Source organism: Gopherus flavomarginatus, chromosome 5 (genome assembly GCF_025201925.1).
Source record: "Gopherus flavomarginatus isolate rGopFla2 chromosome 5, rGopFla2.mat.asm, whole genome shotgun sequence".
In the NCBI taxonomy this organism is placed as follows: domain Eukaryota; kingdom Metazoa; phylum Chordata; order Testudines; family Testudinidae; genus Gopherus; species Gopherus flavomarginatus.
Window position 1 is genome coordinate 14,971,118 of NC_066621.1, and position 25,839 is coordinate 14,996,956.

Genomic DNA, 25,839 nt, shown 5'->3' on the forward strand with positions numbered 1-25,839 from the left:
TGTTTTAATGTAGCCATTTAGGAAGAAAATGTTAACGCTTCCAATTTGTTTGGTATAATTAAGTGGTAATTCCATTTGCCTGGGAGTAGATGAAGAGGAAAATGGGTGAAGTAGGTTGAGGCTATTTGCTCAGCTCATCAGTGACAGTTATACAGTCCCAAGGCACAGCACAGTTATTACTTTGGAGTGAAAACTCTAGTGCCCCTTGAGAGAGGAGGGAGGGACTATGTGTTTCAGGCAACCCTAACTATTTTTTATTGTATATTGTTTAGAGGTGGGTGGCAAGGCTAGAAGATAGTTTCAATGCCAAGGTAGCAGAATTCATACGAGGTAGCACATTAATGCACTAGACGCTCCCCTTTGGACGCCCATGCCTGGGTTCCATTTGACTTGGATCACAACTGGAATGAATTTGGCAGGTCTCTGCTTAGTCTGTCCTCGCTATGGGCCTGATCCAAAGCCCAGTGAAGTCAGTGGAACGACTCTTGTCCTCTTCAATGGGGCCATGATCAGGTCCATGGCTTTCTTATGCTCTGACACAATTGGGAGTCTCTGGTGCTCAAGTGTGAGGCTCAGGGTTTGCTCCAGGACAGGATTAAGAGAGGTCACTGTCTGGAGTGTCTGGGGATCTCAGCAATGAATAGAAGCAGGGGAAGGGCTTCAGGGGAGGGCTGAGGTGCATTGGCTCATTAGTGCATTGTGTGGGGGAGCCTAGACCTGGAATGTACAGTAGAACCCCTCTTTTGCTAATTTATTGGGATTTCAGGTCATAAAATCAAACAGCTCAAAAACACAGCAGGTGCAGGACATAAGTTGCGGCCTGGTGCACTGCGTGGCTTTCGTCTTGTCCTTCACCCCATGGCAAAGTGATTCCCCAAGAACTGAAGGCATCAGAATGGGAAGGGATGTCGACTTGTTCATCATCACCTTTGTTCTCCCATGTTTTTTTCTGCAGTTCAGAAAAATGGTTCATATAACTGGTTGTTCATAAGGCTGGTGCTTTTGAAATTGAGGTTCTACTGCAGGAGCAGCGTGTGGGGCTTCATGTCAGGGCTGAGATCAATTAGTAAAGCTGTCGGGGCGGGGGCAAGGGGAGTCAAGAACCCAGCACTGGAAAGCAGGGTTCCTCAGGATCAGGACTGAGATGCACTAGCAGGGCTGTACAGAGGCTCGGGACTGGAGTAATCAGATTGCTGCAGGTCAGGAGGGAGATGAACTATCAGGACCCTGTGAGCTGAAAGAAGCTTGCATAGCAAATGTCTGCACTGTGTGGTGTTCTCAATCCTCTCATTTTCACCACCATTGAAATTCCCTAATGAGACAGCTGGATACAGACTGTGGGATTGTGATGTTACATTTGGGTTACCTTAGATTTTGTTCCTAGGCCTTGTTGTCTCAGTTTTGTATCTCTTTTTTCCTCAAAGGGCTGGCTTTAGGAAGTGCGGGGCTGAATTCGAACATTTTTGGCGAGGCCCCGGCAGGGATGCCTTTAAAAAATTTTTTTTAAAAAAAGCCTTTCATGTCTTAGCAACCGGTTCCCTATAAAAAGTTCTGATTTAAGGGATGTGCCACAGTATGTATTTTTTGTACCAATAGGGTTATCATACGTCTGTATTTTCTCAGGAGAAATTTTTAAATTTTAAAAATTCCTCCAGGATGGCGATTTAAGAACTAAAAAGCCTGACATGTCTGGGAAAATATGTATGTATGTTAACCTTACCTAAAGTTCTTTTGTAAAAAGATGGGCCTGAACTAGAAATAGGCTCCATTTCACATGTGTGGGTCCCTGCCACTCCCTGGGGGTGTGCTAAGGTGACCAGATGTCTCGATTTTATAGGGACAGTCCTGATTTTTGGGTCTTTTTCTTATATAGGAATCGGATCCTATTACCCCCCTACCCCCTGTCCCGATTTTTCACACTAGCTGTCTGGTCACCCTAAGGTGTGCACATGTGTGGGTCCCAGCTGCTCCCTGCCCCCCTCATTGAAGCAGGTGTGCAGAGTTACTGCCCGTGGGGCTAGTTGGAGGCAGGTCAGGGGTTGACTGGAGGTAGGATCTAGCTGCAGGCAGGGCAAGGGGTGCGGGGCTGGCTGGAGACAAGGAGGCGTGGGGTAGGCTGGCTGCCTTCAGGCAGGGCTGCAGGGGGATGCGGCGGAGGTTGGCAGGGCTGGAGACAGAGGAGTGTGGGACTGGCTGGCTTCAGGCAGGGGGATGCGGCAGGGGTTGACTGGAGACAGGGCAGGGGGTGCGAGGCTGGCCATGGGCAGGGGCTGGCTGCTTGCAGGGCAGGAGGTGCAGCAGGGGCTGGCTGCAGGCAGGGGCTGCAGGTATGGGGGGTACAGCCCACCCTGTATGGTGAGTGCCCCCTCCTCCTCCCTCCCCCACCGGGGTAGCAGCAGCAGCCCGGGGCTCCCCTGCTTCCACTGCCCCAGTCCTGTAAATAGCCAAGGGAGCCCTGGGGAAGTGGCGGGCCTCCGTTGGCTATTTAAAGGACAGGGGCGGCAGAGACAGCTGGAGCCCCAGCCCTTTAAATAGCCCCCGAAGCCCCCTGCTATCCCAGGGCTCTAGGGGCTATTTAAAAGGCCCGGGGCTCCCCTGCTTCTACTGCTCCAGGCCTGTAAATAGCTGAGGGAGCCCTGGGGAAGTGATGGAGCTTCGGTCGCTATTTAAAGGGCCAGGGCAGTAGAAGCAGTGGGAGCCCCCGACTTCTTAAATAGCCATCAGAGTCCTGCAGCCCTACCCAAGGGCTCCAGCAGTGGGGCTCTGATGGCAATTTAAAGGGCCTGGGGCTCCAGCCCATGCTGGGAGCCCCAGGCCCTTTAAATTGACCCCTAGGGAAGCTGGGCCACCCCAGTACAGCACACCGGCTCTTGCCAGTATGCTGTACTGGGGCTTGGGCGCGGGGCCCTCTTAGGGATGGGGCCCGATTCAAGGGAATTGGTTGAATTGGCCTAAAGCCGGCCCTGAATGACCACCCACCGAATCATATGCAGGAAAATCTGCTTCTTTCGGGCCAAACTGCACAAAGTCTTTGGAACCCTGTGCTTCTCCTGTTCCAATAAGGATCTTGCATTTCACAAGGAAAGCAGTGCAGCTGACTCAGCACAGGGAAGCATGATCAGCTCAGACTGCTACCAAAGGCATGAAAGGGTTATCTCTCTTGGTCTTGATGCCTCAGCGTGCTGTGACTGTACTTTCCATTACAGTAACAATATTAATGTGCGTCTCCCACCCCAGGGAGGGACAGAGGTAGCTGCTAAGCTCTGAGTACGTTCACCCTTAAACCACACTTGGGAGCTTAAAATTAGTTTTAACCCCGTTCTAGCTGGTTTCTAAGTAACACAGTTTGCCCAGCCACAGTTACTGGGGTTGAAGTTTGTTCAGAAAACATGGTTTAGAACATTGGGACCAGTCCCCCCGCTGGTGTAAATTGCCTAGTTTCACTGATTTCATTGCCAATCTTAAATACTGTGGACGTCAATGGAGCAATGCTGATTTATACCAGTTAAGGATCTGGCTCGTCATTTTTAGTTAAACGTGCTTTGGGCTTCTCAAAGGTCAAATCATGGCAGAATCTAGTTTAGTTGGAATCATGTTTAAACACAGTTCCTGAAATCAGCTTAAAGAGCAGTATAGCTGAAACCTCATAGTATGGTAATAGGAAGAGGATTCGCCGCTGATACCTTGTCTAAGTGGCTAGTTTTTAAACTGCTGGAAAATAAGTTGCATCCCACATAGGAAGAGGAATTGGTTGGTTAAATAATACTGTTCCCTGGCACCTGAGCTGAAGTTCTGCTTTTGCCAAATGTTTCGGATAATAATGCATAGTTCTTTATAGTTGGGGAAACTGAGGCACAGAGTGGGGAAGTGACTTATCCAAGATCACACAGCAAGTGAGTGGCGGAGCTGGGAATAGAACTCAAGTCTTCTGGTCCAATGCCCTATTTGCTAGGCCATGCTGGTTCTATTGTGATGATGTAAAATAAATTACAAGTGAAAACGTTAAGCAAGCGCTTCCAAGCCACCAAGGTACAGGAGGGTGGGGAAGGAATAAAAACCACAGAGCTGGTCAAATTCTGAGCGAACTTAGATATTTGACAAATATTGAATTGCTTATCTATTATTCAAGAGACAATGAAGCAATGCTGACTTATATCACATAAGGATATTTGACTCTCTAAATGATCAAATAATTCACAACATGCTTTGACTTATTTTTATTACAGGAAAGAATCCTGTGGCACCTTATATAAGGTGTCTATAAGGTGCCACAGGATTCTTTGCTGCTTTTACAGATCCAGACTAACAGGGCTACCCCTCTGATACTTGTTATTACAGGTTAATTTGTAGTGCATGAGTGCCTAGATGTCCTGATCCAAGGTCCCACTGTGCTAGGTTATACATAAACACACACATAGTGAAGATGGCGCCTGCCCCAAAACGCTTACAATCTCAGTAACGCACAGAGCTTAATTTGTGTCGGCCCTTGCAAGGGCTCAGCACAGCACCTCTTCTGTCAGTGATGTTTAGTAACACATGCAATTTGACACTTGCATGCACGGTGTGACCTTGCGTACACGGTGCATGCGAGGTGATGGCGTGTGGCGGATGCCATTTTGAGCTCTGACACCTTTTTCTTTTTAAATTAAGCACTGATAATGCATAAGGACAATAGCTTATCCAATTAATATTATTTGATCCGCTCTATAAACATGTCAATTGGAAGGTTGATGTGCAAAAAAACAACCCTTTGATCTCCTGATGTAAAGCACAATATAAGAATTATATAATATTTGTTAATAATAATAACGCATTTTACATTTTGCCTTTGTCCTTTTTAAAAGAGACCAAACCCAGCTTTATTTTGCCGGTTAAGATCTGGACTGTGCTGTTGGAAGACTATTCAGCAGCTCATATGTGAAATGAATTTGATGAACCTCAGTCCAGTTGTCAGTGGTCAGCTGTCTGCATCACAGTTGCCCTCCCTCTCTTGGCGGTCTCAGTGAAGAAGCTAAGTAGTGATTGGGCTAGGCAGACTGAGCTCACCTGCAGGTGGTCCTTACAGATCAAGGCTAGCAAATAATGGAAGGACAGTGGATGAGAAGTTTGCTTTGCTGATGCCAGTTCTATGTCCACCCAGGGATAAATAATAATAATCACTTGCTTTCTATAGCACTTGCAATCTGTGGATCTCACGGGGCTATACAAACTATCATTATCCCAACTTTCCTGATGGGGAAAACAGAGGCAAAGTGATTTGCCCAGGGACATCCAGGAGGTCAGTGACAGAGCTGGGCACAGAAACCAGGTCTCCACACATTACCCACTGTGCCACAGCAGGGCTATCAATTCTGTCCTTTGCCCCAGCACTGAATTCAGGCTGGAAAGTTTCAGCCACGCAGAGCCTATCTGATAGCCCTGGTTCCTTTGGCGCTAAGAACCTCTGCCCCTCTTTCCTTCTGGGGAGAATTTGCTCATGCTCCACAGTGCGGTTCAGTGAACCCATCAAGATACCAACTCAGATCAGAAATGACGGGTGATTAAAGGGAGTTGTGGGTGGCTGTTACTAGGTTACAGGCTCTCTCAATCTTCTCTTGCTGTCAAAGGGTTCTGAGTTGGGGAGATCTGAAGCAATGCGGCCGGAACTGGAGAAGTAAGTGCTTCCCACCCGTTCTGTGTGTGTGGACAGCCCTGTCGGCCCAGAAGCAACCAGGGGCTTCTAATGTGGTTGGCCTGGCTCCTTAGGAAGCAATGCCAGGCATGGGACGAGACATGGTGTGGGTTAGTAGGAGGTGCTGCGGACATATCTCCTCTGGAGTTCTGTGATGGCTCCTAGTTCTGGCAGCGGCAAGGGGCATCCCAGCCACTGCCTTTGGGCAGAGCCATGATCTGCAAGTGGTGGTATGAGCTCAGGCTTCTGGAATGGGGTGCGGAGGAGTGTCTGGGTTGTTTCCTCTCCCTCTGCTCCTGCTGATGCAGAGGGGCTTGGGGCTGGCCTTTGCCCTTAAAAATCCAGCTGTCCCCTAAAAAGTCAACTGTCGCCTAAAAAGTTGTTAGCTTTGCTTGGGCTTAGGGCTTGCCCTTACCTTACCTTTGAAATAGGTGGGAAAGCGCCATTAGGCCATTGAGTCGACCCCTTCCCCCATCACAAACAGGAGAGAGTTTCCCCCACAATAGAGCAATCGCGGTATCTGAGGCTTAAACTGATGCCATGTTCAGTCTTAGCCAGAAAGTTGAGAAGAGGTGATGGGTGTAGGCTTCTCTAAAACAAAACCATACCGAGGAGCAGGCTCAGGTGCAACTCACGTGCCTCAAGATCCCTGAAAGCTCCAGAGGAAGAGAGGACCAAGTCAGATAGCTCTGCACTCTGGGAGTCCAGATTCCTGGGTTCTTTCCCTGTCTCTGACACTGACTCACTGTGTGACCTTGGGCAAATCACTTCACCTTTCTGTGCCCCTCTTTCAAATGGGGATAATGTTACTTTGTGAAGGCACTTCGAGATCTCCCCTGGAAGCATTACAATGCTAGGTGGGGAAAAGTTTCCCATATAGGCTACTAAACCTCCACATGTGCTCTGCTTTGATAGTGGCAAATATCCATTAGTGCTAGAAGCCTGAATTTCAGGGATCAGTTTGTGACACTTGGGGAGAAGCATTGGCCCCTGGAGCCAGAAGTGTGCCTGTGCTCTGTATGTGTGTCGAGGATGATACAGTCCCGGAGTGATGGGATATATAAATCCTACTCTAAGATTAAACTCGCTAGCAGCTCGAGTTACATAAGGAAGGCTGAGTTTCTCGCTGCAGTTTGCACACCTATTTATACAGGTGTGAGTGCGTGGGTGGCTGCCTCTCTCGATCCCCTTCTGTCTCTCTCCTCTCCTCTGTTGCTCTTCATTTGTTCATTTCATCTGAAGGTTTGACAGCTATTCAGGGCGAGAGGAAAAAATAATCCCTGGTTTCCAATGGTAGTTTGGGACTCTCACTCTGTCCTGCTGGGCTGCTTTTTGGATCTTTTACAGTTCAGCTGTAATGCTGCGTGTGACAGTCTGAGAGCTGTGGCTGGAGGGTTGGTCTCTGTACTCCAGCTTTTTTGCCTTTCCCAGCAGGAGGTGCCATGGTAGGTTCCCCCTGGGGGTTTGGGAAAATGTTGACAATGGGCATTAATAATAATCTTGTCAATGAAGAATTAAACAAAGAAAAGTTCCGAATGAGCCAAGAAAGCACCGAACCGGGGAGCTGACGGCTTGCAGCATCCTCGGTTGGAATGTCCTGTGGGGGAGGGGATGCTCAGAAAAGGGGGGAGTGAGCTGAATCCAACCTATGCCTTTTATTTTTAGGACCTGGCTCTGTGTGAGCTGCTCTGGCAGATGTGGAACTGCAGGATTAATGGAGACGTGATGAAAGGTACTGGCTCCTTCTTCTCTCTCTCTATCTCTCTGTGGTAGATGGGACCTCTCATTGTGGGCGGCTGCGTGGAAATAGAGGCATTGCTCATGAAGGGGTTGCTGTGCTCCCGGCTGCCTGGCTCTCTGGTGGGGGTGGGGGGTTCTTTGTATATTTCTCTGCTTGTTTTCCCTGTGTGTGATGCTTGACTCTGGCTGTGTTTTGCAGCTTAACCAGCTCCCTGGCAGGCAGGACAGATGCTGCCTCATCCCTGACGATCTGCAATGGAAGTGCCCAGTACCAAAAATTTCCACTGGAAAACTCTCGCACCCCTCCCCAGCGGCAGGGTCTACTGCTCGCTGGTGGAGGCAGGCGGCCAGGTCTTTGCCATTGGAGGCTGCGACGACAACGGAATCCCCATGAACTGCTTCGAGGTTTACTCCCCCGAAGCCAACCAGTGGAATTCTCTCCCTCCCATGCCCACGGCCCGGGCCGGAGTAGCTGTGGCCACTCTGGGCAAGCGGATCATGGTGATAGGAGGGGTTGGGATGAACCAGACGCCCTTGAAGATAGTGGAGATGTATAACATAGATGATGGCAAGTGGAAGAAGAGAAATTCCTTGAGGGAAGCTTCGATGGGCATCTCCGTGACGGTAAAAGGCAAGGAGAATTTGTTTCCTAGGCAGTGTGTGGGGAGTGGCACTACAGAGAGAAAGGGTGGAGGGTAGGGTGTGAGTTCAACTTGTGCATCTAGCCGAACAGCTTTCAGAGACTCTTGATGTGGTGGGGGGCTTTGAACGGGGGTAAGGAAGCAATCCTCCTTCCCAAACCCTGCACTGAGAACTCGAGATGAGCCTTATCTCAGGTTGGAGAAGTTGAGTCAGCTAGACCCCTCCTCCTTGCAATGTCCAAACGAGGCAGGACTGGACCAGAACCACTGTAAAGAGGACTTTTCAGTGAGGCTGCTGAAACCCTGTGGTTCCCTCTGGCTCTCCAGCTCTTCCTGTGGCTGGTGAGCACTCTTATGGCCAGGATTATTTTAGACCGGCAAAGCTGCATTTCTGGAATCCAAACTTTCCCAATGTTGGGTGACTTTTGGATCCCAGGTTTTGGCTTGGGCCCCACTCTAGTTCTGCAGGATTTTTGTAAGGCAGAGATGCCAATAGGGGGTGTTAGAGATGTAGGGCCCAGTTCTGCTCTCAGTTACACAAGTTTCAATCCCGGATTGAATGGACAACAGAATTTGGTCCTTGGAATGGTCCCATTCACGTGTGTTTCCAAGCCCTTATAGCCTGATTGTCAGAGATGCTGGAAACCTAAAGCTCCCATTCATGTCAGTGGGAGTGATGAGCACTTAGCACCTCTGCAAAGCAAGCTACAAGGATCATAAAATGGGTCAGAATCTGTGAGCAGAGACGATTACAGTGACTTTCCCTGAAAGGCTACAAATAGGAACAAAGAGTTCTCGGTTGGCACTTATTTCCAAGGGCTGCACAGCTGAGATGGGAGGCTCCATATCTCTCTCCCATTTGGGCCATAGGATGGGTGGGATCCACTACTTTATCCGGTTTGGCACTTGTACCACTGCCCTCTGGAGAAATAGACAATGGAGCTGCCAATTCTCCCGTAGCCATAATGAGTTACTAAGTAGACAGGTGAAATCATTCTGCCTCCTTGTGACCTGATTTCATTAGAAATGGGAAAAGCCTTGAACTTTCCCCAGCCCACCCCAGCTCAACAGCCTTCCAGAATTCTTCCAGGGACAGAGCTGCAGCTGACGTGGGGTGCCTCGGGGTGGGGCGCGTTCAGGGCTTCTCCAGTCGGGAAGGCTTGTGGCCCCGGCTGAGGGAGAGGTGCAGGGGGCCCATTCACTGATCTGCCCTGGGGCCCAGAATTGCTGATGGTGAGTCTGCCGCCAGCAACACACTCACCCTGCACCACACTACATGGGCTCTTAGGGCCCCCTCTCCACCGGCCCCCCGCAGCACTGTGTGTGTGCTGCCCAGAGCCGGAGGTGGGGGAGGATGTGCCCCATCAGCTAGTGGCCTGATGGGTGAAGGGTCAGGGCCCGGGCGGGGGAGAGCTGCCATCATGTCACGTGTGCCTCCTTCCTCCGCAGACTGCAGCAGCCGCCTCAGCCCACCCCGCTCACTTATAGCCGGAGCAGTGGAGCGGTGCTGGTGGGCGCAGCATGAAAGGAGCCAGCCAGTGGCCAGCAAGGGAGAACAGTACAGGGAGTGGCAGCCAGCCACTGCATAGGGATGCTCCGGGGGTGGTGGGCGGGGGTGGTGGGAGTGGTGGGCGGGGGTGGTGGGAGGGGCCGGCGGAGAGGCCCAGCCCCAAGCACTGGTGGAGCTGGATCTTCATTCTCTGAATATTGGTGGAGCCCAGAAACCACAGGCCCATACGACCTGCCACCTGTGCCCGAGGCCCCATTGTGAACCCCCTGAACCTCACGGCCTGTTAGGGAGAGTGTCAGTAGGTGCATTTTCCAACAGTCGATGCCCTCATCTTCCTTGGAGAGAGGGTGACAATTTGCCCCTGAAAAGGGCCAGGTTATGATACCCCTATGGGGCTGATCACAGAACAGGGGAATTTCGCAGCATCGGCAGGGATATCACAGTCGGATCCCAAAACTTGCACCCATGCAAATGAACCAAGTGCACAAGTGTGAATGCGAGCACTGATGCTTCCCATTGCCCGATTCCCCCCACATCCGGTACTGTCATTAGAGGCACAAGGGCTCTGATTTGCACCACTGCCTGAACTCTGAGAGCAAAATGCAGGTACAAATTCTGTGGTGCAAGAAAAGGAGGTGTCTTTAGGTGAGCTCCAAACACTCCTCTCTCCTCTGCCTTTCATAATACTGTGACATTAAATGGACATATGGAAAATCCTTGTATCAGGGCTCTGGCTTCCCTATCTAGGCACCTTGCTTATCATTTCTAAACGGAGGCTTGGAATATTGATTTCCTTTGGAATGTGCTGCCATGTGATGAAAAGCCCCAGGCTGGGAGCTGTGTTCTCATGCAATGAGCCCGAAGTTCATTTAGCTTCCTGAGGTGCTCTGGATCATGAATGCCTCTTCTGCCTAATCGCCAGACAGCTTCTTTGAAAATTGTTGGTTGGTTTGTTCGTTTGTTTTTAGGTGGATTAAAAAGGATACTGTCAATATATTTAAAACAAAAAACCAGTTTACCATCATTGAGCCAGTTTCATCCCTGATGCAAGTCTGCTGGCTTTTTAAACAAAGATACACCAGGGATCAGTTTGGCCAGAAAAGCCTGGAACGTAAATCCTTCCTACAATATTTTGTCTTCCTTGAGCAGACTGGTTTGTTAGCGTAAGGTTGTTCAGAAGTGCTCAGGGGGAGGGCACCTATGCTGGTGTGTTGTTATAGGGTTGCTTGGGATTGCTAAGGGCTGCCTATACTGGTTTATTATTGTAGGGCTGCTCAGTAGTGCTCTGCTCTGCATACGCTGGGAGATTATTATAGGGATGCTCTTGTGGGCCAGGTTGCTGCCATTGGGTTCTTGGGTTTCATTTCTGGAAATAAAGCCTGGAAGGTCTGTGTAAGAGAAATCGTGCCCCTCCCCCCCCTCCCCCCGTGTTTGTATGTAAAGGATTCCATTGGTGAGAACTGGATTTGTTGTTACCCAAAGGCAGATGTGGGTGACAGGGAGTCAGCTATGAAAAAATTGGTTCTGTGCCTTATGTGTGTCCTGGCTCTGACACCATGGCTTGGGTCACAGGACTAAACATCCTTTGCCTGCTTTGAGGCAGTTCAGACGCCCTTTCTAAGTAAGGGCTGGAGAGCGCTGTGTTGACTCTTCTGTAATTTGAGTGCACCATCTGTTTCTATGACCTCATCTTCTCTTCCAGGGAGCAATAGCCAGGTACTTGCATCCCAGCCAGAGTGAAACAACACAGCCTGCTCCTCCACGGCACCTTTCGCACCCTGCCCCCTCAGGGGCTAAACAGCTCCAAAGGGAAACAATCCCCCCACCTTAACCCCTGTGACACAGGCCAGGGCAGTGGGGCATCCGCTGGGTACAGGGAACGCCCAGGCTGAGTAGCAGGAGGGGCTATGGCTGAGCTCCAAATGGGAACCCCAAGGCTGGAATAGCAGGGAGTGCTGCAAGTCAGGATAAAGGGCAGCGGCAGGGCTGTGTGAGCGCTCAGGCATGTATCTGGCACCAGCCAGGGATCTTAGTCCTTACTGTCATGAGCCCCATTTCCCTTCACAGAAGGGAGGTCTAGGCATGCTTAATTCTGTTTCTGTGCAGAGGGCTGAACTAGATGATCTCTCGAGATCCCTCCCAGTCCTGCATTTCTATAGCAAAAGCAGAGCGCCCCTGTGTTACCAGGCTTTTCCCTCCCCCCACGACCCTCTGGCATTATTTCCCTATTCCCTCACCATTTATTTGCAGGTCTTTTTCAAGAGCTTATCGGTATCTGGTGGGCACAGGCATACGCCCTCCTACATTAATGCCAGGGCTGGTACAGTAATGCAGCTCTGCAATATGGACATGGGGTAGCTGAGAGCAACACTTTCTCCCTGACTGGCTTCTTAAACATGCTTCCTCTGTGCCACCAGTTCTTCCCGCTACCATATGCTTTATTGGGCTTGTAGGGGTCTGTCCACACTGCAGTTGGCAGCGAGCTTCCCAGGCCAGGCAGGTAGACTTGTGCTAGCGTGCCAAAAATAGTAATGTGGATGTTCTGGCTCTGGTGCAAGCTCAGGGTCTTAAGCCGACCTGACCACCTAGGGAGCCCATGCTCCAGCCCGAGCAGAACGCCCACATGGTTATTTTTCACAGGCTAGCTCGAGCCCCACTAGCAGGAGTCTGCCTGGGCTGGGGGGCTCACTCCCAGCTGCAGTGTAGACATCACCAAAGACTCTGAGATTCAGGCTTGTGAGTTGCTGGGATCAAGGCTGATCGACACAGGATTGGCTCCGTGGAAAGCAGATGCCCCTGTCTGCAGTCACTGTTTGGTGGCCCAGAATAAACCAGACAGGATGGCAAAAGCAGACTGGGTGAGACAATCAAACAAACCCCACCCCTTGGGTGAAGCTGCTTTTCCAGTTCAGAGCACAAAGGTGCTTTATTTGCTGTAGTGCTTAAATATCTGTCTAGGTGCACTGGGAGGGGAATAAAGAAGGTGGATTCATATTCATTCCATTGTCATGAAAGGGAAGTGAGCCTCTTTGGCAACTGCTTCTGGTTTGTTAATCCTTTCCCTGCCCAGGACAAGTGCCATGGTGCACTGGAATGGGCCTGGCAGTAGAATACTTACTGGTCTGAGTTATTGCAAAGATTTACATGGCACAGTGGGCACCGCATGAAAACTGAGAGAGTGGCTCCCAAATATCCTTTGTGTCAAGTGACAGTGCTCACTTTAGGCCCAAAGTTAGCTGTGCTCTGGGCAAATACGTCCTCTCACTTGTAGGGATGTAAATCTATCTCAGAACAGATCAATGGCTCTGAGGTTCTAGAGAGTGCTGTTTACACAGAAGGAAGAGCGGCACTGCGAGGTAGCGGATAGGGCACTGAACTGGGGCTCAAAAGAATCTCCATTACCTATTAGCAGTACAAGGGCTATGACATAGAGTTCAGCAGTTCTGATTCCATCCAGTAGAGGCCAGTGCAACGTGCCCAAGCATGCATAAACACGCACCTGCATGTTCACATGCACGCAATGCGTGCATTTTTGCACCCTGGAGATTTCCTTTAGGACAAGTGTTTTTTTCATTGTCCCAGGAAATAATTAGGATCTGGATGCATTCCTGAGCTCTTGTGCCCTCTGCTTCTCTGCCCTCTGCAGACTACAGAGTCTACGCAGCTGGCGGGATGGGACTGGACCTGCGGCCTCACAACTACTTGCAGCACTACGACATGCTCAAGGATATCTGGGTGTCGCTTGCGACCATGCCCACACCCAGGTACGCCGCCACCTCCTTCCTGCGGGGCACCAAGATCTACGTGCTCGGTAAGGATGGGCCTTGGTTGCCCCCTTCCTTGTTCTTCTGTAGGGATCTGCTGGACAATAGCTCCTCCAATCCATGTGCTCCTGTGAATGCTGAGGGTGAGAGAATTCCTAGAACAGACCCAGACTGACCTAAAACCTCATAGGAGGTTCTGAAAGCTGCTTCCATCCACCCCCCAAGTGGCAATTTTAATGCTTCCCATGGGTTTAGCCACCATTAGAAATACCAGGCCTGCTCTTGCATCTGCTGAAGTCAGTGGGAATTTGGCCATTGGCACCAGCAGGTTCAGGGTTGGATCTGTTATGAGCGAGATAAGTTGCCCACTCAAGTTACAGACAAGAGACACCTGCACAAGCACTTAGCCTTTCAGAATCATAAAAATGCTCTGTATCTATACAGAGACAGTTTACATCTTCAAAGCACTGTACAGACATAAAGGTCTGATCCTGAATGACAAAACCCCACTGATGTCAGGATGTCATTGTCCCTTTGTGGGGAGTAAGTATCATTATCCTGTTCTTATAGATGGGGAAACTGAGGCAGAGGTACAGCACTACTTGCTTAAGGTCACACAGCAAGTCAATGGCAAAGCTTGGATCAAAACCAAGGAGCTGTGACTACACTCAAATCCCTAAACAATGTTGCCTCTCTTAAGGCTGCTACAGAAAAGAACCTTTAATGCATTTGAAGTTTACCCACTTCTAATGAACACACAGTGTGCAAGGCTCTGCTGCAAGTGCACATTTCCAGTCTTCAAAGACATGCCGAGCACCTGAATGGGAAATAGATGTATTCATTTGCATCTGATTTATAAAAGAATAATATGACATCTTTTGCCATTAAGTACTAGCTGCCTAGGCCATTCTGGTCTGTCATTTTGAGTTCTTGGCCATGTTGTGGATGGCACCAGTGCTGAACCCAATCTGAATTGCTAAAGCTTCTGAGCTGGCAGTACCCATCTTGCTGTGAACTAGTCTTGATTACACTGGCACATATTTAAATACTTTTCAGTGCTAGCTATCCAGTGTTGCTCTAAGTGCAGAACATGAAGTGTATGGTGCATAAAAAGGACATGTTTTCCTTGCGTGAAATAGAAGCTGGGAAAAGTCTAGTTCTATTTAGTTTCAGGTTCAGGCTGTTGAATTCAAATGAATATTTTAATATTTCTTTTTTTAAAAAGTCGTTCACAGTGTTACTAATGGCACTTCTAGACTGTTATAAAGGAGAGAATTTAAAGCATGAACCAGTGTTCTCAACTCTAGTAATTTTATTATAAGTCTTGGGATATTTGATGTTTTTTCTTAAAGCTCCAGCTCCTAGAGTCATGTGATTATTTGAGTCTTTGAGCTTTTATTTTTGGTTTAAAAAAAAAACAAAAACAAACTACCTTTCCAGAACACATGATTGCAGAGAAGAGCTTGTAAACATAAATCCTAAAGACTAAGGAGACAAATAAAAAGACCACAATATTTATTATAAAAAAAAAAAATCTCAGTCTTTGTCACATTCTCAGGACTTTTGATGGCCCAGCTCATCATTTCAGAGGGGTTGCAGCTGGCAGTGCTGAACCACCATCGGTTACACATTCCTACTGTTTGTTAACTTTTTTGCACTTCACTCTCCTTAGGTTGCATTTACATTTGAACTGGGAGGTGTGATTCCCAGCTTGCATAGACATGCCTGCACCACTATAGCCAGAGTAGCATGGACGGCGGTTGGGGCTACTGCCCAAGTATGTACCCGGGCGTCCGAGTGGGTACACGTTCGGGTGCCTAGTCCAAACCACCACCTGTGCTACGCTGGCGACACCGCTATTTTTAGCATGCCAGCTTGAACAAACCTACACAGCTGGGAATCACACCTCCCAACTCCCATGTAGACTGTTCATAGTCCATTTAATTTTCAGGTCCTTTTGCACTAGTTCAGTGCTGTGGCTTTTGGGTTCTTGCCCCTACAAAGGAATGCTAAATTCAGAATCTGTCAAGAAGGGGGGACACAGAAGATCACCCCAGTGTTCCCTGTAGCCTGATGTTCTGTTTCAAGCAGCAACGAGCACCACAGTATTAACCATTATGATGATTTTGAATGGAAGTTGGTACCCAACCCAGTTAGGCAGCTGGTGTGCTTGAGAACACTGTCGATCAGCTACAAGTATTGTGCCATTGTTTTCTAGTGCTCCCCCATCTCTGTCTGTATCCACCTGTTGTCTCTTGTCTTATACTTGGATTGTAAGCTCCTTAGGGCAGGGCCATTTCTCTGGTCTGTGTTTGTACCGCATCTAGCACAACAGGATCCTTTTCCATGCCTGGGGTTCCTAGGTGCTCCCACAATGCAAATAATTAATAATCATTATTAGGCTGTTCTGAAAATCCCAGCCTGTCATAAACAGATAGCTAAGGGTTAATGTTCTTTTACCTGTAAAGGGTTAACACAGGGAACCAAACACCTGACCAGAGGACCAATCAGGAAACAAGACTTTTTCAAATCTGGGTGGAGGGAAGTTTTGGGTGTGAGTCCTTTGTTCTTGGTCTGTTCTTTTCTCGGCTCTGAGAGTGACCACAGGAATCTCCAGGCTTTCTGATCTTCTGTTTCCAAGTTGTAAGTACAAGGATAGTAAGACAATAGGTTTATATTGTTTTTTTTTTATTTACATGTGTGTAGTTGCTGGAGTGTATTCTTTTTGGATAAGGCTGTTTATTCATTTTCTTTAAGCAATTGACCCTGTATATTGTCACCTTAATACAGAGACCATTTCATGTCCTTTTTCTTTCTTTTTATATAAAGCTTTCTTTTTAAGACGTGTTGGAGTTTTTCTTTAGTGGGGACCCCAGGGAATTGAGTCTGCAGCTCACCAGGGAATTGGTGGGAGGAAGAAGTCAGGGGGAAAATCTCTTTGTGTTAGATTTACTAAGCCTGACTTTGCATACCCTCTGGGTGAGGGGGGAGAGAGGTTAGATCTCTCTGTGCTTGTGTTTCAAGGACTTGAAACAGGGAGGGTGGAATCCCTTTGTTTAGATTCACGGAGCTTGCCTCTGTATATCTCTCCAGGAACCCAGGGAGGGAACACCTGGAGGGAAGGAGGGGGAAGGGAAATGTTTTATTCCCCTTTGTTGTGAGACTCAAGGCATCTGAGTCTTGGGGTCCCCCAGGAAAGGTTTTGGGGAGACCAAAGTGGGCTAGGCACTGTATAATTCCTGGCTGGTGGCAGCAATTACCAGGTCCAAGCTGGTAACTAAGCTTGGAGGTTTTCATGCTAACACTCACATTTTGGAAGCTAAGGTCCAGATCTGGGAAGAAATGTTATGACACAGCCACTGGCTTTTGTACATCCCTATCCCACCATTTCCCTCCTGAAAACCTCAGATGTTGTCTTCCCACTTCCTGTCATTAACTTTTTCATCCTAGGGCGGACCTTCCCCTGCACCCCCCGGTTTCGTGGCAGTGACGTTTCCATGTGCTGTCATCCTAGAGCAGCTGGGCTCCGTGATGTCTGTGCGGCAAGGAGTGCCACACACATCAAATCACATTTTTAACCTTGTTCAGGGAACTGAGTGATTTGTTTATTTATTGATTTTTAAAGGTTGCCTAGTGAGAATAAGTGCTGGTGAAATGTGCTGTACTGACAGCTCTGGAGGCTGACGGCCTCTGTTTAGCTACAGAGCTGACATGGACAAGCTTCCCCCATTCACTGTCCTGTGCCTCATCCCTGACCGGAAGGGATCGCCCCAGGGGTAAAAGGAGAGTTTAATCTCTATGGCCCAGTCAACCCTTGCCAACAGCTGGGACAGTGGCTTTGGATAGATGGTCAACTCCATTGGTAACTGGGCTTATTACCATTATTATTAATTGGTATTGCTGTAGAACCAAAGGTCCCTCTTAGGATCAGGGGTCCATTGTGCTAGGTGTTGTAAACACATCTAGGAAAAGACAGTCCCTGCCCCCAAAGAGCTTCCAGTTAAAGAAAATGGTCAGAAAATGACATTTCTTTCCTTTTCCACTCTATACGCTGGCCTCCATGGTAAGATCACATCTCCCATGATGCACCACAGTTTCCCCTCTGTTAGAGGTGTCCCTGGCTGTGGTGCATCATAGAAGATGTAGTCCAACCAGGGAGCTTAGCCTATAGAGGAGAATGGGAGCATGAGGCACTTGAACTACAACTCCCATGAGGCACTGCAGCAACATTTCAGATTACAAATATTTTGGATGTTTGGTTTTTCGATGAAAAAAAATCGAAATTTTCCACAGAAAGCTGATACTTTTCCTGATATTTTTCATTTAGTTGAAAACCCAATTTTCCATTGAAAAACCGTTTGGATGGAAAGTTTCTGATCAGCCTTGCTTGCAATCTAATTTAAGACTAAGATGCATCCAGTGAAGGAAAAGCAGTGGATCTAATTTACCTCGATTGCAGTAAAGCATTTGATACGGTTCCACATGGGGAATTATTAGTTAAATTGGAAAAGATGGGGATCAATATGAAAATTGAAAGGTGGATAGGGAACTGGTTAAAGGGGAGACTACAACGCGTCATACTGAAAGGGAAACTGTCAGGCTGGGAGGAGGTTACTGGTGGAGTTCCTCAGGGATCGGTTTTGGGACCAATCTTATTTAATCTTTTTATTACTGACCTTGGCACAAAAAGTGGGAATGTGCTAATAAAGTTTGCGAATGACGCAAAGCTGGGACGTATTGCTAACACAGAGACAAACTGGGATATCATAGAGGAAGGTCTGGATGACCTTGTAAACTGGAGTAATAGTAATAGGATGAAATTTAATAGTGAAAAGTGCAATGTCACTGTGAATGGCTTGCCAACTACAAAACCAGTTTCTCCTCCCTTGGTTTTCACACCTCAACTGCTAGAACAGGGCCTCATCCTCCCTGATTGAACTAACCTCGTTATCTCTAGCATGCTTGCATATATATACACCTACCCCTGGAAATTTCCACTACATGCATCTGACGAAGTGGATATTCACCCACGAAAGCTCATGCTCTGAAACGTCTGTTAGTCTATAAGGTGCCACAGGATTCTTTGCCGCTTTTACAGATCCAGACTAACATGGCTACCCCTCTGATACAGTGCAAAGTCATGCATTTAAGGATTAATAACAAGAATTTTAGTTATAAATTGGGGACACATCAGTTGGAAGTAACAAAGGAGGAGAAGGACCTTGGAGTATTGGTTGATCACAGGATGACTGTGGGCCGCCAATGTGATATGGCCGTTAAAAAAGTTAATGTGGTCTTGGGATGCATCAGGCGAGTATTTCCAGTAAAGATAAGGAGGTATTAGTACCGTTATACAAGGCACTGGTGAGACCTCATCTGGAATATTGTGTACAGTTCTGGTCTCCCATGTTTAAGAAGGATGAATTCAAACTGGAACAGGTACAGAGAAGGGCTACTAGGATGTTCCGAAGAATGGAAAACCTGTCTTATGAAAGGAGACTGAAAGGGCTTGGCTTGTTTAGCCTAACTAAAAGAAGGCTGAGGAGAGATATGATTGCTCTTTATAACTATATCAGAGGGATAAATATCAGAGAGGGAGAGGAATTTAAGCTTAGTTGGGATGGGATCTGAGTTACTACAGAGAATTCTTTCCTGGCTGCTGGCTGGTGAGTCTTGCCCACATGCTCAGGATTTAACTGATTGCCATATTTGGAGTCGGGAAGGAATTTTCCTCCAGGGCAGATTGGCAGAGGCCCTGGAGGTTTTTTGCCTTCCTCTGCAGCCTGGGGCACGGGTCACTTGCTGGAGGATTCTCTGCACCTTGAGGTCTTTAAATCATGATTTGAGGACTTCAATAACTCAGACATAGGTTAGGGGTTTGTTACAGGAGTGGGTAGGTGAGATTCTGTGGCCTGCATTGTGCAAGAGATCAGACTAGATGATCATAATGGTCCCTTCTGACCTTAAAGTCTATGAGTCTATGAGTGTGGCAGTTGAAAGCAGAGGAGGGAAGATAAGGGAAATAATAATAAGGTGGTTACCTAAGTTCTGTCATATGGTTCTGTATTGTCTGAAACCCACCTCACTCATTTCAACTACCAGGTAAGTTACTCCCAGTTAGCCTGTGCTTCGCCCAGAGCCTGGAGGCAGCTAACTGACAAACTGACCCTGCCCTGGGATGCTTCTGTCCCCGTGTCTGTCCCAGGTGGGAGGCAGTCCAAATACGCCATCAATGCCTTCGAGGTCTTCGACACAGAGACCAGGTCGTGGACCAAGTTCCCCAGCATCCCCAGCAAAAGGGCCTTCTCCAGCTTTGTGCCCACGGAGAACAACCTCTTCAGTCTCGGGGGGCTGCGGCAGGGCAGGCTGTACCGGCAGCCCAAGTTCATGAAGACTGTGGATGTGTTTGACATTGAGCAAGGTGGGTGCCCATCAGGTTCAGTGCTTGCAGATGAGGAGTGTGTGTGATATGAAGGGCAATATCTTTTAAGTCAGCCGGGGTCTAAAGACACACAGCTAGAGCGATACATAGGTGGGCTGAGAGGGATCTGCAGCTCCCATCAGCTTTGTTGAGGGTTGAGGCACGCTGTCTCCTGCAGGATTGACTGCGGCTCGCTTGCACCCAGCTCTGCAGAAGGAATGCCATCAACAGTGAAAAAGCAAACTAGTCATGCAGCCTGCGGGTGGCAAATTCACTGTCCAGGCAGCTGACTCTAATACCAAACTCTCTCCCGTACGCTGCCCTGAGAGACCCTGGCCAGCTGTGACATAGGCTTATACAAGTCAGGGCAATGCCAGGCAAACAGGCTTTATGGAGGTGGAGAGGCCAGCGGGGTTTTGTTTCGCTGTGCTGCACCTGTTTGTACACAGGTAAGATCTGCATGGAGCACATTGATTCTGAGCTGTTCTCCCTTCAGTAAGGAATACCAAGCAGGGCTTTAGTTTCCCCTGGCTTGCTGGTGTGTCTGGGCTAGCGTGAAATGCAGGAGTTTTGCTTGGCGAGGGAGGGGATGTTCATGCCAATTTTCTGCAGATGGGCACAGGCTGTAAAATCTGAATCCAGATTTTCTAGCAGCCCACAGTTTGGATCCAGGGTTTGCTTCTTCCTGTTGCAAAATCGGTATCCTCTTCCGAGCTTAGATTTCAAACACCCAATGCCTGGCTGGGATTTTGGCTCAGGTCCATCTCTAACTTCACCCCGTGCGAAGTTAGTATCCGTCCCAGTGACTTTTGACTCTGTTTGCGTCTGGGGTTCAAACAGAACCAAAGGTTCTGAGCAAAACTCCCCGACAAACCACTGAGTTTCACCAGGAGTGTGGTGAACCGCTGAGTTTAGCACGATTTGTCTGTCTGTCCTTTCTCTCCTCAGGTGGCTGGATGAAGATGGATCGCTCCTCTTTCCTAAAGAAAAGGCGAGCGGACTTTGTCGCTGGTTACTTGAAAGGAAGAGTCATCGTGGCCGGGGGGCTAGGTGAGGAACAACTGGAGGTGAAGGGTAACCTTTCCAAAAGCACGAAAGTGACTTAGGAGCCTAAGCCCCATTTTCAACAGTAACTTAAGCACTTCAGAGCCCAAATCCCATTAACTTTCAGTGAGCCTTAGGGAGATTTTCAAAGGCAGGTTGACTTTCAATGGGAGTTAGGTGTCTGTCTGCCACGTGAAGCTATGAAAATCTCCCCATTAGTCTCTTGTGTCATTCAGGCACTTTGGGAAATCTCACCTGAATTGGGCAAGACTTTCATAGGTCCCTATTGATTTTGAGTGGCTTCATTTTTGGCTGCCCAGCACGGGACCCTGGAAGGGGCCTGATTTTTCTGGTGAGAACGTGCCTTCTGAAAATGAAGCCTCTTTGGGGTATCTTAAGTTGGGCACCCAAAAATGGAGCTGTCCGAAATCACTAGTCACTTATGAAAATCGAGGCTGAAATCTTCTTCTGTCTCATGCGATGCTTGTGAGGTACAAATCTCTTTTCCAGTCCTCCCCCGAGTTCTGGGTAACGCGTTACCTGCAAGCTTCCACTCCCACTCGGAGATGCCTGTGCAAGACTTCACGAGATGCCGCACAAGTTCATATTGTCACTGCTGGGTGTTTGGGAGCAATCCTTCATGGCAGTTGTTTCTTCCTGGGTAGTTGTGAGGGATGGTGCAGGGGGTTCACTGCATGGTGCCTTCTAGCTGCCAGCTGCAGCCTTAACAAGAATACAGAGCAGCAACTCCACCCCAGGCCAGAGCAGGGCTGGAAGGGCATCGTGGGTCCTGAGGAGCCAATGTGGCACAGCTGCTGTTGTAGGGTAAGGGTGCCGCTGGATGCAGCTGGAGACTAGAGGTCATCAACCATTTTGGACAGCAGGGAGCAGACTAGTCGCTATAAGCTGCAGCTTGCAGCAGGCCCTGGTTTCTGCATCCTGCAATACTTGAAAAGAAAGAAATTATTCAATGCAAGTTCTTGTTGCCTCCCTTCCTGTACCTCAGTTTCCCCCAGTGGGGCTAAGGGTACTGGTCTCCTTTGTAAAGTTATGCTTTGAGATACACAGCTGAAAAGTGCTACATAAGAGCTAGGTGTTATTTTTATTTACATGATTAACACAAAGAACAGAATGAGCAAGACTGGAAGCAGGAGCGTGAGCAGGAGCTGGCAGGTATCACCTTGGGTTCCCCATGACCACCCAGAGAAGTCTTTGTTCTATGTAGCAGAGAAGACATCCCAAGCATCCTCATGCGAGAGGGGGGGAAAGAGAGAGAATCAGAGAATATCAGGGTTGGAAGGGACCTCAGGAGGTCATCTAGTCCAACCCCCTGCTCGAAGCGGGACCAAATGAGGCCATTTCTGCTTTTGGATCACTGCCCCAAAGTGGTGGTTTCTTTTCTGCTCAAATCTAATTCTCCCCTCCCCCCATTATTTTTATATATTTATCCTGTCTCCACAACACTTTTGCTCTTCCTCTCCTCCCTCTCCCCCTGCCCCCGCTACCCCACTTTGGCTCTTTCAGGGAACCAGCCAACGGTCCTGGAGTCAGCTGAAGCCTTCCACCCAGGGAAGAACAAGTGGGAGAGCCTGCCGTCCATGCCAACCCCCCGCTGCACCTGCTCCAGCATTGTGGTGAAGAACTGCCTGCTGGCTGTTGGCGGAGTGAACCAGGGCTTGAGTGATGCAGTGGAGGCACTGTGCGTCTCTGACTCCTAGCCAGCCCCTTTCCAATTCCCACCCCCTGGCAGGTCCAGCTCTGAGGTCCTGGGAAAGCAGCAGTGGCGGTGATGCTGTCAGGATCAGCCTCGCGTAGTTTGCACCCTGCTCTCAACTGTTGCACCTCTAGCTGCCTTCACAGAATGTCCTGGGGAAGGTAGGCAGTGCCCCACCCTTGTGCGCACACCTCTGAAGCCAACACTGCTCTGAAGCTGTTGGCCAGCAGGGGCTCCTGATTGTTTATTAGTCAGCCTCAGTACCCAGGGGCATCACCCCTTCATCTCTGCCCCCATCCAGGACCCCTCAGTCCTATGCCAGCCCCGAATTGCTGAAGAATGCACCAGCCTTGTACCGCAGTGTGGGAGATTGACCAGCCTAGGAGGAGCACTTTGGTTGGAGGGATCCACTCTGACCACCTCCAAAGGTCCAAGAAGGAGCTTGGCTGAGAAGAGCGCCCCATGGAGCCAGAACATCGTGTCTCCTGCCATTGGGAAAGGACCCTATAGATCAGGGTATGCCGGGGCTACGTCCTCATACTCTACTGTGCTTCTCTAACCATAGCTCAGAGCTGCAGCACTCACATGAAAACCCTGTGTAGCCAGACATGCTGGTTAAAGAAACCCCATTGACTCCATTGTTTGGGTGGAACCAGCCTTCCTGTTCTAATGTGACATTATGCTTGCCAAGCACCCAGAGTGCAAGACATCCCTCCCTGCGCAGAATCCCTTGGCGAGCTACAGGGGAACTTCCTAATCATATAAGCTAGAATGGATGGTGAGCGCCATCAGCCAGAGAGAAGCCAGTCCAATGTCTGGATTGACAGCAACTTCATTGCCCATTAATTTGTAGAATTTGTCCATTGCTTGTGCCCGGAGCTGAAGCCAAGCGTTGCCAGCATTCCTGGGCGTGCTCTGACAGATGGAGGCATGCAGGGCTAGTTTGAGGATTGTTTGAAGCAAATGAATGACTCTGCATTTAGCATAGAACAGGCAGACCGGCCTTCACTCATTCTGACACAGAGATGGGGCAGAGCTGCAGCATTCAGATCCGGTTCCAAGTCAGGATTTTAATGCCCATGATGCTCCGGGGTGCTCAGATCCAGGATTTCACTTTGGCTCACTTCACAGATAAAGGACCTTTGCAAAACCTGGAACTCGAGCTAACTTTGGATTTCCAACACCCTGAGAGATTAGGGGATGGCTTTGGACTCACCTCTACTTACACACATCCCACAGCGAAGCCAGAATGCCACAGCGGTCACTTCCTCTTCCTTGGTTTTGTTTAAATTTGTATCTGTGGTTTGTGGCCAAATGCTGTTTGATGGATGGGTTGCGATTCTTGCTCATAGCAGCAGCACAATTAAAACCTGTATTCGCTGAGCAAAGGCTCTCTGCAGTGAGAGATTCTGTAGGTTCCTTCCTGCTATGAAGGGATCAAACTGGGGAGCTGCAAAGCTGGGGCAGCATGTATTAAAGGGAGAGGGAGCCAGCCTGGGAAATTCTTATTGTTGCTAGCAAGTGTACAGACTGACATCAAAGGCCCTGCACTAGGGCAGCCTTAATGCTGCTGCAGCCACCAGCCTCGCGGGCTTATTGTCTACATTTCTTAATAAAGTCATTCGCCTTGGAGGAAAGTGGGATTTACAGTGAACATCCCCCCGCATCCTGTGCAGAACAAGTCAGGGTGTAGCTGCAGGGCTGGGGGGGAATGGAGGTGTGTGGAGGAAGCTGCCTGGTAGCTTAGCCAGAGCCAATCGTGAGTGTAAACCGCTTAAGACCCTTCCGTGCTTCCTGCCTTTGAAAGAGCCCAGCAGTTGTCAACGTTATTTGTGACGAGGCAAGAGCTCCTGTGACAGGCTCTGTCAATGAGAACAAAGCCAGGTTTTCCCTTGGCAGGCCGACATAGCTACCCATGCTAATCCCCTGGCCACACTGCACTGGGCAGAGCCATGGGACAAGCCGGCTGCTAGCAGGGAGCACTTCCCTGATCAGAACAGAGAAGGGGGGTTCATTTTCTCTGTGCTGTCACCATGTTCTAAAACTGTCCTTGTACTTCTCCTGGTGGCTGGCCTGCACGGTTCTCAGAAGGAAATCGCTGTCATGTTTAAATGTGACTCGTACCAGCACAGAGCAATCACTGGGCCTGTCTGCAATAGGGGAAGTTGAGCACCGTTTTCTCGGCTGGGTGGTTATACCCATGGGTATGGAAGGGTGTTTCAGCCTTGCTGCTACTGCCCTGGCCTTCTGCTGCTTGGACTTGTAGCTACTTTGGGATCCTGGGATGAAAGGCCAGGTCGGAGTGCCGCCTGCCGCCCCTTGAAAAGGGCCTCCCCCAAAGGAGCCGGAGTGCCGCCCCTTGAAAAGGGCCGCCCCAAGCACATGCTTGGAATGCTGGTGCCTAGAGCCGGCCCTGCCTGGGGCATTTGTGCATCATAGGGCTGAGGATGGATGGGGCATTGTTGCCACGGCAGGGTGAGGTGGTTAGGGTACTGGTGCCACCGTAGGGCCAAGAAAGCCCAGGGAAATGGGGCCCTGAGGTAGTTTTTAGCACTTTGAAACAATCCATAAAGGTAGCTGCAATTAGCCAGAGGAGTGGAGACACAGGTGCTTGCAGAGCTCCTGGCACGCCAAGCCCAGTGCACCCAGCTCAGGACCACCTGGCTTAGCTGTCTCTTGGGCAGCCGGCCTGTTCACAGTGCTTTGCTGCTTAGCCTCCCACCCTGCGTGAGCTGCTTGTTCCTCTGCTGGGCTGCTCCCCTTCTCTGAGGGCAGAGGCCTGGCAGCAGGGTCGTAACCAGATTATGTTCCCACAACACTACAGGGAGCAGGGACAGAGCCAGCCCAGCACCGAGTCATTGCTGATCAGCCGCCCGTCTTCCCATAGCAGATGCTGTGTGAGATACAGGAGCTCTGCCCTCCCAAGGTAACTACACAAAGGCCCTGCTATAACCCAGGGATCAAAAAGAGCTCCAAGAGCATGTCTTGTACAGCCCCATCTTAGCCCAGAGCAGAACTGTTCCCTACTGGATAGAGTCATGTCCTGTGGGTCTGTGCATCACTGTCCTCTCCTGGATAGAGTCAAAACTGCTCAGCTGTGTGTCATAGGCCCTATACTCCTAGCAGATAATGGGAATTCCCAAATGGCAGGGACTTGAGCTCTAAGCCATGAGCACCTAAATTCTATCCTTGCAGCTGCAGTAAAGTTCCCAGTGTGTAGACCAGTGACAGCGGGGAAATCTTTGTTGTTACAACATTGTAATTTTTGAACAACTTTAAAAATCTCATTTACATATTTTTGTTAACAAAAATTAAAAAATCACAGAAAACTTCA

The 25,839-nt window shown here is 49.1% G+C and overlaps 1 protein-coding gene across 5 annotated transcripts in view; it reads left to right on the plus strand.

The window, feature by feature from the left end:
* The window catches only part of KLHDC8A (kelch domain containing 8A), a 42,813-nt gene extending 18,234 nt beyond the window's left edge, over window positions 1–24,579 (plus strand). For 4 of the 5 annotated variants that reach the window (XM_050955623.1, XM_050955624.1, XM_050955621.1 and 1 more), the window contains 6 exons: window positions 7,337–7,403; window positions 7,611–8,042; window positions 13,209–13,373; window positions 19,532–19,747; window positions 20,696–20,797; window positions 22,316–24,579. In XM_050955623.1, the coding sequence (XP_050811580.1) occupies window positions 7,667–8,042; window positions 13,209–13,373; window positions 19,532–19,747; window positions 20,696–20,797; window positions 22,316–22,509 (1,053 nt within the window). In that variant the 5' untranslated portion in view covers window positions 7,337–7,403; window positions 7,611–7,666 and the 3' untranslated portion in view covers window positions 22,510–24,579. Of the gene's footprint in view, window positions 1–6,915; window positions 7,117–7,336; window positions 7,404–7,610; window positions 8,043–13,208; window positions 13,374–19,531; window positions 19,748–20,695; window positions 20,798–22,315 lie in introns of those variants that run through there. The other variant, XM_050955622.1, reaches the window with a different exon arrangement.
* The last annotated feature ends 1,260 nt before the right edge of the window (window positions 24,580–25,839 follow it).